The sequence below is a fragment of the Apaloderma vittatum genome, unplaced genomic scaffold, assembly GCF_000703405.1.
Source record: "Apaloderma vittatum isolate BGI_N311 unplaced genomic scaffold, ASM70340v1 scaffold31801, whole genome shotgun sequence".
Classification (NCBI taxonomy): domain Eukaryota; kingdom Metazoa; phylum Chordata; class Aves; order Trogoniformes; family Trogonidae; genus Apaloderma; species Apaloderma vittatum.
In genome coordinates this window covers 2048-12970 of record NW_009697850.1, presented here as the reverse complement: position 1 = coordinate 12970, position 10923 = coordinate 2048, and the positions used below count along the sequence as shown (strand labels likewise).

Below are 10923 nucleotides of genomic sequence, written 5' to 3'. Positions count from 1 at the left end.
GAAACCCTTTATCTTTTTAAAGTATACTACGGAGTTCCCAAATTCAGAGCAATTACCCCATTTCCTATCCTCTTAGTATCACGTTGCAAAATAAATAGTGTACTAATTGGAACCCAAGAGATTTTTTTTCTCAAATAGTAATGCAGTATCTTTTTTTCTTGCAGTGTGCTAAACCCCTCTAAAAGACGCAACCCAGCATCGACAAAATTAGGCAATTCACTACATACATTAAATAGAGGGAAGCCGAGTCCAAAGTAATTTGTTTCTTCACTTCGGATGTGCCTGGGGTGGGGTCTCTAAGCAGTGCTGCCTGCACTCTGTGCCCTCCTCAGATCTGCCAAGATTCACAGTAAGAAAAGCAACAACAGGGGTGGGAAGAATAACTAAGCAACAGTCCTACTTTAGATTGTTCGCTGTAAAAACTCACGGGGTTTGCACGACTGTCCCATGCTGATGTGGTCTATATGTGACATACACGTATAGATATGAGTGAGCGACGTCGGTTTTCATCCGCTGGAAGCTTATACCTGTAGCAGTCAGTGCTTTGTTCAACAAGGCCAGGGGACTGCTAATGTAAGATTAAGTTCTTTCTTCATTCAGCAATTAACCAGATTGCTGCTGTGTCTTGTGTTTGATTTAATTTTACAATCCTCAGAGGGTTTAAAGAGCTGTCTGAAGCACCTGCTTCTGAAAAATTCACGTGGATTGTTTGCTTTCCTTTTTTTATACTTTTCGTTTCTTTTTTTTTTTTTTTTTGCAGTGCCATGGCTCTCCATGCTCCTGATTTTCTTACGTTTTCCTTCAGAGGCAAAAGTTACAGTGATCCTGATGCAGTTTGGGCACAGCCACAAATAGTCTGTTTGTCCTTCCTCTCTCTGTCTCATAGTTAGAAAAGCGTCATTGTGCACACAGTTCTATTGATTTCAGTGGATGAATCCAGTTCATCCATCACGTCAGGCAGTCCAAAAAAACCCAACAAAAAAATCAAACAAAAGAAATTGTCTAAATCCCAAACAGGCATCTTTGGAATCAGTAGTGCAAAATGTTTGCGGATTTCTTTTCCTTGACCTACTGCAATAATCTCTTAGTCTTCAAGTTTTTCCTAAAATAGTGGATCTGTAACAATGAAAACCAAAAAAGGCAGATATAAAAGTGAGTTGCTTGTTTTAAAAATCACTCTCTTCAGATTCTCACATCAAATCATTAGAGATCTTTTGTAAGAGATGAAAACTGTAGGAAGATCCAGTTAACCTAGGGCATTTTTCACCTACACCGGGCCTCGTCTGCCTGGGTAGAGCACTGCGTAAGGGCACAAGTGGAAGGTATTCTTTACGTGGTGGATAATTTAAGATTACAATTAGCTTTTATCAGTGCAGCCTCACCTCTCTGATTAGTCTTAAATGGAAAAGACCTCCATCAGACATCACATTTTAAATGCCAGCACTTTACAAGCTATGACTATCAGTGCAGCGTTTTGGAGGGTCTTTAGAAAGGAGCTGATAAAATGAGCTGTTACCTTAAGGATTTCCACCTGTCTTTTTCTGTCTGGTTTTCCGGACTTTCGCTTTCATAGGAAGCCAGATACAAACCTGGAAAAGGCAAAGACGTGTTATTCCAACAGCAACAGTAACCCTGCATGTGCTGTAGTGTCTCACACGGCAAGAGAAAGTTTAACACCAGGTAGCTGGTAATCAGTAGGACACTGATGTTTAGCTCCCACATCTACGCGTGGGAAGCTGTTAGATTAATTCTGATGGAACAGTAAAGGAGCCCAGAGTTAAAACATGCTACCATGACCTCCTTACAACAACAATAAACAGTTAAATCATCTCTGGTTTTGCATATAGACATCTGGGCCTATTTACTCCATCACAGCACTCCTGTTATATGAACCTTAAAAAAGAGAGAAAGTGAGAGCTGATAGCCTGATAAATAAACTTTTTAAAATTAAGGATGTTCCCATCACTTAACACAGCTTCATCTTCCTCCATCTTTTTAAAGCTTATGGCAATACCTCAAGGTAAGAACAAGTTACAGAAACCAGAGAAGGAACACAGTAGAAAAAAATAAACAGGACCTTTTTTCTGCAAAAATTTGCACTATGGGATGCATTTTATGACACCAAAATGTGCAAAATGTGTCTAGGCTGTAGAGTCTCTTCTGCAAGAGCTATCGGTGCACTAATACCTAACTGTCTTTACAGGATTTTTTTTTAAGTAGGCTGTGATTTGGGTTCTCACATGTTTGACTGTTTAGAGCTGCTTTATTCTTTAACGCTGGAACCACGTCAGTATTCTGTGTTACAGAATTCTGTGCTACAATTCAATTGCATTTTAATATTCACTGGTGTTGGCCCATGCTGTGACAGGCTCAGCACAGCTGCATTTCACACCCCACCGCTGCATCGCTCCGATACGGTCTCCCCCCTTTTCCTCAGGGCAGGTCTTTCTGCCCTGCACCTCCCCTGGGGAACAGGAGAGGTCTGCTGGGCTTCTGCAAAGGGCATCTCACCAAAGCAGCAAAAATGTAGGGGAGGGCCGGAGAGAAAATCTGCAATTAGTGGGTTGAGGTCACCCTTTTTTGGTTCGGCAGCCTGAAAACTGTACTTTTACCCCTGACACCCGCTTTGTGGCCCTTTAGAGCCTAAAACCAGAACAAATGCCTCCACCTTATCTCCTTTCAATACTTACTACTACAATCACATTAATTATTCCATTTTGGCAGTCATTCTTAGGATTTAGGCAAGATTTTTGAAGCTGTATTTTATGTCTGAAGTAGTCTGTGAAACAAAAGCTGTCTGGTCTGATTAACTTGGATTATTACAGAAAACCGCCTACAGAATTAAGGAAAAATAAACCAAACACCAGTATAGCTTACGGGAATATTGCTATAGACAATTCTGTGCATGGCAACGCACCAAGAAGCAACTGATACAAACCAATATGAAGGGACCCAGTCTGACATGCTGGATACCAAATTGAAGAGGACAGGTAAGTATAAAAAGACAATCAGAGAAACAATTTCCAGACAGGGCTTTCCTAGCTAGGGCTTAAATTAATTACCAGAAAAGATTTTCTTAAAAATTCTTTTCTGTAGGTGACATATTTCTTTGCTGTAGTGGAGGAGGTCAGCCGGACTATCATGGCCCCGGGCTGTGTTCACTGGAGAGATGACAGTGTCAGTTTGCAGAACAGATTAGTTCTGGCCCCATCAATCACAGAATGAGTGGCTAAGGGAGAGCCGACATTCAGAGCAGCCCATGACACGGTGGTGTGGCCTTTTTTTGTGATTACAAAAATCGCAACAACACACTTCCGTGACAGCGCAAAAGGAAAGTGATCAGGCAGCAGCTTCATGAGCCAGAAAGTTCTATGTGCAGAAACACGTTGATAGACTGGGGATAAACAAGCTGCGTGACTGGAAAGCCTGGAAAGAACCAGACGTGGTCAGTGAGAGAGATCACCAAAGAACGGATATGGGTGTTCACTAGTGGTGATGAAGACACATATTTTCAGTGACTGGAGATTGTACAGAATCTTACCATCTTCAGTAAAAATGGGAGCAGTGTGCAAGTAGTGGATGATGTTAGGGTCTTGTTCAAAGGGACATTCCACTTGCTTCCATGTTATAAATTCTCCTACTTGCTTAGCCAGTTCCAGAAATTTCTGTAAATATAAAACCATTCCACTCAGACACAGGAAGATTATCTCACTAAAACAACCACATCTAACCCGAAGACCAGGATCCAGGATCCCTCATGCCAACCACAGGGACCTTAGGAGAAGAGAGCTATGTGAAACCGCCTGTCCCAGCAGAGAACTGGGGTTACTCAGGATATGTGACTAAGACTACCTAGTGCCAGGGCTGTGGGGGAATATAAATCCTTCTACTGCATTTAATAGAAATCCTGTGTAAAACCTACAGGCAGGAGATAACACATTTGAATCCTTCCATCAGTGGCACGCCATTTACCTCATGGACACACTGACTCTGTACTCTACATGTAATTCTGCTTGTCTTCTGATTTTTCTTTAATGCCCACAAGTAATTTATGTTTTACTTTGCCAAACCTCTTTATTAAAAATGAGAAAGAGCTAAAACCAGGCAGATAAAATATAAAGCATCTTACACTGACTCGTTTATGTGTGTATGTAAGAAAAATATTTTTCCATGGTTTCTGGAAAAGTCTTCTTCCCCTCCAAGCCATAAGTATAGTCATTTACTCTGACGACACTATATTTCTAGCAGCTAACTGACACCAAGGATGTTAAGATGATCTGCCTGTAATGCTTAAGTAAAATACACATATTAATTCTTTTAAAAAACATTCTGTGATTGGTTTAACCTTCACACAGTCACTTGAGATTGCCCACGGTGGTATATTCAGTCTTTGTTGTTCTGCACTGAAATCGCAGGCAAAAGGACTGAGATAGTGCTATCAGAACGGAATAGATAAAAATATTTTTCAGATCTTACTTCAAAGTTGACATGTCCATTTGGAAGGCGATTAGCACATCCTTCATTCAAGAAATAAATGTCTTTGATCAACAGGCTGAAGAAGGGGATCACAATCTGTGAAGGGAAATGACATAACTATTATCTTTCCAGCTCAGTATTTTCTCTTCATGGAAGAAGAACTCAATCAGGAGAGAGTGGAAAACAAATATTAACCTTTCAGAGTACAGTGACAGGCAAGCAAAAGGGTACAAAGACACCTTTACCCATCAGGAGAACACGTGCTGAAATCAGCATGAACTGAACACAATGTCCACTGAGCAGAACAACCTGACAAAGAAAATGCTAATAACCCAGTTTATTATCAGCTGTTTGATGACAAGATCAGACAGCAAAGAGCAAAATAAAAATTGCAGAACTCTTTCCTTCTCTGCTGGGTCTTTATAAGCAAAGATGTTGAATACACAAGTCAAGCAATTTAAAGACAGCTGGGAACGAAAGAACCAGTATTGTCCCTGAACAAGGAAAGGCAGAATAAAATTTGATGACCAAGGACTTGTCTACAAACAGTTAATCAGAAGCTGTTTCATTTTCAACAGCTCCATGCATGGCTACCTCTTGAGGCATGTAATTTCCTTCCTGGTGCCTGATTAGTAAAAACCTGCTTCTCCAAATTAACCTGCAGACAGTAGGGTTGAAAATATTGTTAGTTGACAGCAAACTGCCAGCAGTAGCCAGAGAGATCACTGTACCACCCAAAATAAGCCCTGGGCATCAGCCAGGCCAAAGTGGCATAGAGCAGCAATCCGTGCCTTCTCTCTAACTCATCAGAGTCAGGTTATAATTTGCTACAGAAGTTTACTTCTACGTAAAACTCTTGAAATTAATGGAATTACAGGAGAAGTAAATTTGACGCCAGATGTTCTACAGCAGAAAGCAGCAACAGCACTTCCAAAGCACATCCCCAGCACTTTAGCAGAGACATGGAGTGCAGGAGCCTCCCTTCAGGCCCTCTTCTGTCACAACTCAAAGGGAAAAGAAAGATAACACAAAGCACCAGTGCACGACAAAGCTCATCCCCAAGGCTCTGGGATTCGATATTCAAATCTGAGTCTACCTACCTCTCCAGCACAGGCCCCTTGGAGGGTGTGAGCTCTAAGGTCAGCAGCCACCTCTGTGGCAGCAACACGTGTCTTTTAAGCCACTAAGTATAAACTTAATCACCATGAACTTTGAGGAAAGCACATCGCACGGGAGAGTGTCCAAATGTTTCCACTGTCCTATTTGTAAATTAGCGGAACTGTAGTTTGATACGTGTGCACCAAAATTAAAGTGCATGCAAGACCAGCCAATGGATCCATCCTTCAGTTAAGTATTTAATGCCTCTCATTCTGTACCTCAGCTGTAACGGGATATGAATTGGACCTAGAACAGGACTGGTGGCTGTTATTTTCCAGTCTACAGTCTTCACAATGCAACAGTGAGTGTGAGCGTGGATATGAAAACACTTTCTGAGACAGGCAGTCTACAAGGCACTAGCAATTCTTACTGTGAAAATGGAGGCTGATTTCTGTTCCAGCTAAAATACCGTACAGAGTAAACTGCTCAAGATCTGCATCTCTACAGCCTTTTTTATGGGACAGCAATAGATAAACTCTGCTATGCCAGTGTAGTAGCCATAAAAAAGCCTGGACTGACACTCCTAGAGCCACTGGCATTATCCTGATATATCCCACTGATGTAATGTAGGAACGGAAACAAACCACAGCCTATCATACCCCAAATCCTGAGCCCTCCTATCAGGGTGGGGTGGAGCAATTCCTAGTCAAGCTGAGCTAAATGTGTTTCAGGATTCATTTTCTATCATCCAAACTAAATCAATGAGGTAAAGGATACAATTCATCTATATGGTTTGTTTTCTACTAAAAATGATGATAGCTCTATAACCAGTATGGTCCTACAATGTAGAAAGATACAGAGGGTTAGAGCCAGACTCTGATTCCCAGCTAGAAATTACTGCCAGGTTCTGTCTACGTTTATTTTGCAGACAGATGCGAACTTGTTCTGCCTGCTCGGTGCTGCCTGGAAGCTAGGTCACCATCATTAGTGGTACTAAACATAAACGAAAAGCCTTGCTGAGAGGGAAGGTATACGAATGTGGGCTCAATGCCACGCTAATACGGCTACAAAGCCACCAGTTAGCTCAGAGCACGGGGAAAGCTCGTTCTCATCTGCATCGAAAAGGCGTCAAAGACATACCCTAGGACACCAATTCTCTACGCACTTCCCGGGGATTTCTGTCTTTGGGTCACCATTTATTTCCCCAGTAAAATCATTATCCTGTATGTTCTGTTTTGCAAATTTCTGGAGGAAAAGCAACAAAAGTGGGTACAGTTACACTCTAAAGCTGGCTTCAATCCAGGCACTTTGCTAGCATAAAATTTGGGTTAGTGCCAGAAACTCATGTTTCACTCTCTTTTGATTCCCCCTCCCCATGCCATCCAACCCACCCACATGCTGAAGGACAATTGCCTCCTGCAGAAAGAAGAACGTTAATGAGATCAGACATGTTCTTTCTCCGTGGTATCAGATGGCAACAACACACAGCACCACACTGTACGCACTCCCAACATTTCAAAGCCAGAGACATGCCATTAGCACAACGCAGGGTTTCCCAGTGGAACGACTTAATTTTGGAGGTGGTACAGGTCAGCTGACTGCAGAGATGAAACCAGACATAGCTCCTAACACGTGCACCCCTCTGAATTCTGCATGAAACATCAGCCCTTCTTCAGCACCAGTTCTCCCACCCTGCACTGTGGCAGGTTTATTTCTGTCGCCGTGTTGCATCTCTCGGCTTTGGGAGCTGCCTTGCCATGTCTTTTTACAAGCCTGCTCCTGAACAAGTAACTGGTAGTTACAGCTCTGCTCTTTACACACTGAGAGAAAGGCTGGGTGTGAACAGCACAGACTGAGGGCAGAGGTTCCTCCCTGGCTGTACTGAGATCCTTCTCCTACAACCTGTGCTGCAGTCCTGCATGAGCATCCTGAGGGTGAGGATGGAGCAGGTGATGAAATCAGGCAGGGCTCTTTGTGCCAGAAGGCTGGTGTCACGTGGGGGACTTAGGCGAGAATTACATTATCTGCTGTATCTGACACTGTAAAATACCTGATGTGAGTAGCTACCAAATCATATGCTTGAGCATTTTTTTGAACTAATGTTATCTACACAACAGAAACAAAATACAGGCTTTTTCTTATATGTAAAACAGATTTCTTTCAATCTAATAACCTCTCTGCCCTCAGTCTTAACCAGCTAGGGGTAGAGATAGGGCAGAGATTGATAACTTCCACAGGACATAAAGTCAAACAATAAAGCAACTGGTTTGAATATTTATGATGGTTGCAGAACTAAAGTGCAGAAGCATCTCAGACAGACGGGTCCTCGCTGCAGTGTGTGAGAATTTCTCTGCCAGCCACAAACAGCCAAAGCCATCGTCTCTTCTGCGCACAGCGAAGCGCTTTTCAGAGCAACTCAGCGTACCCCCACTGCAGCTGCATCAGCCTGCGACCAGATGCTGATCTCGTTCCACTGTAAACGCTGTGAGATTCCATTAGCTTCAGCAGATTTACATCGAATTCACAGGGATGTGAGATTAGCATCTGGCCTGGCTCCTCTAGTGAATGAATACTAAATTCCACGTTATGCTCGTTTACGCCTTATCTACTTTACCTTAGCTATGCTTTGCACAGAGATTACCTATTTATGACTATGTGCAATTGCACTGTTGGAAACAAACCCTCCTTCATGAAACAAAACAAAAAAAGAGAACTGAATGGAGAAATAAGAAAACGAACAAGAAAGAGAGCTGGGCACAAAACAGGGGGATCCTGCGCTAACATCCTGTCTATCTGTTTTTTGCAGTGCACGTGCCTTGCATTGCTGAGCCATGGAAGGGAGGAGCATTTGCATCAGGTCTTCGAGCCACTGACTCTCAGCAGCAATGCACACGGTCCTTTCGGAGATAAATGGGCTGTGGTCACACCTACCTTCTCCCTGTTGCTGTGTGCGGTGAGGGACCTGTGAGCAGCTCCCCGCAAGGCTGTTCTGTAGTTATAGAAGTTACCAGTGGGGTCCATCTGGTGCTACATGCACAAAAGAAGACATGTTGGTTAGAAAGCGACCTGGGTCCTCTGAAGACAGCTTTACGCTCACTTGTAAAAAAATCCACATACACTCAAAACCCCATGAATCAAAGATACAGTGAGATCTACAGATCATGGCTGTTTGTACCTTTGATTCTTCTAGTAACAGCTTTCTGAGCTTTTTTGTGAAGAATAAGGACTGCACATTTTATCTGTGTCAAATCCTGGTATCCTCAATACAAAAAATAACCTTGGGCCTTGTTCACTCAGTGTCCAAAGTATAGCTTGGGAGCTTTATGCTCAGCATTGTGTCTGTGGCCAAACAAAACTAGCACTGGTGGAAGCACTGTGGCTTGCATATAGCCCCATATTTTTTTTATTTTTATTTTTCTTCCCCCTCCTATTTATTTGAATGCTCTGATTCTCCTCTATGTATCAGCAGCTTCACACGTTTCCCACCACACCTGCAAAAATTCAGTTAGAAACTGGCCCTCTGCCTGTGAAACTCCTGGATAGCAATGTAAAAATTCACAAACAAAAAAATCTAGAATGTAATTCAAGCAGTGTATCAGCACCTTTTTTTTTTCTTACCTCAAGAATAAAAAATTTGGCTGTTTTCACTTTTGACCAAGTCTTCTTTAACCTGGACACTGGACTCATGTTCATTCCAGCTATGAGTGAGAAAGAAGAAAAGAGAGCCATGGATAAGAGTTCCCTTTTTCATCTGTGACAGCTGATGGAGAGACCTGGTTAGAAGCTGTACTTACAAATGATTGCCATCAGCGAATTAAAATTCCCTATGTTAAAGCACTCTCGGGCAACATCAATGAAGAATTCAATTACTTGTGCTCGCTGTTTCTTTTTCGCAGGCTGCAAATTAAGGCAAACAAATATCTGTAATAAGCATATGCAGAATCAGAGGGCATCTCAGACATTTGTTCCATTCATAGCACGGGTCCGCACACAGCTTTGACCATCTGCTACCAGTCACCGGCCCCGTTCTGTTCCAGCAATCCAGTGGATGCTGGTGACTTGCAGCCTCTAAAATCAAAGCTTTTGCTGCAGTGACACATGAAGAAATTCAAAGCAACTCCCAGGCTTGCCTCAGTTAATGTCTTAGTGGTGGAACAGGCAGTCCCAGCAGCCCTGAAGCAGCAGCTCAGCTCCCCGCTGGCCTCCTGCAAGCCAGTGGGCACCTCAGCACAGACTCTCCTAAAGGCAGGATTTCACACCCATGTAACAGCAGCATCTTTGTCCCAGAAAGACTTTGTTTCACCCCATTAATCCCCTTCTCCTCTTCTGTCCCTCTCTGCAGTACGGCCAGGCCAAATGGTAACTTGCACTTTAAATACACATTTTAATTGGACTGGAAACACCCCACCTTTTCTAAAGATGATCCTCAAATGCTAATGCTTTTGAGTCACAGGCTATCTAGGCTGTTTATACTATTTATATCCCTCCCTTCCACACCCTTTTCAAAGGAGAAAACATTCATTTCATTTTGATGGGGCCAAGTTACACAAACTAAAACCACTACCTGGTTAAAAACTCACTTGCCACAGCTACAGCAATGGGCAGCAGGACAAAGAGCCGTGCAATGGGAATTCACAAGCACAGTGGAGCTTTAAGACAACAGATAACAAATGCCGCTCCCCTAGAATCTTTCCCAGCAGAAATCTCGCAGGATAATTCAAGGCATTTTTTCCTCTCTTTTCCCCTGCAGGGTTCATTATTCCACACTGTGCTCCTACTACATCAAGAGAACAGCGTATCCCCCGTGTGTCACCAGCTCTGTTTTGCAATATGTTTGTCATTTATCAGGTCGCTTCTGCAAGTGCAATATTATTAAAACTTACCGTCAGATGCTCAGCTGGGTCATAAGAAATAAATCCCCAGGTTTCCTTATTAATGTACAATCTCGAAGTAGTACTTCAAGCACATGGCAAAATATGCCACATACTTTTTTTCCACTTACCATGCAGATTTCTGTTGCTACAAGATAGCAGAGTCTATTGAACCATTTCACATAGGCCTCAAGGTTACTCGTCTTCTTCTGTTCACTGAAACAAGTCTGGGGAGAAAAAAAAAGCACAGAAAGACATATAACCGCATTTCAGTTAGCTGCCTCATCCCTGAGATAAATTCTACAGAAAAGGTAATAACTGGCCACATCTCTCTCATGCACGTGGAAGATTATGCATTAAGGGCCCCACTCAAAAAGCCAGCGGGTAGGTGGGTGGCTGGCAGATGCACAGGGTCTAGCTGAGTGTGTCACACCGCACAATTCACACTAGCGCAGAGAAAACAGCCTCGTTTGGTCTG

The 10923-nt window shown here is 42.8% G+C and overlaps 1 protein-coding gene across 1 annotated transcript; it reads right to left on the bottom strand.

Moving 5' to 3' along the window:
- Positions 1-1091: 1091 nt before the first annotated feature.
- On the bottom strand, positions 1092-10672 carry LOC104280222 (ras-GEF domain-containing family member 1C; the record flags this gene model as incomplete). The annotated part of the gene is made up of 8 exons (XM_009877800.1): positions 1092-1116; positions 1517-1589; positions 3542-3665; positions 4477-4572; positions 8506-8601; positions 9193-9272; positions 9369-9471; positions 10577-10672. Coding segments are annotated over 8 exons (693 nt in total), but the record flags the coding sequence as incomplete, so codon positions are not given.
- Between the last annotated feature and the right edge of the window lie 251 nt (positions 10673-10923).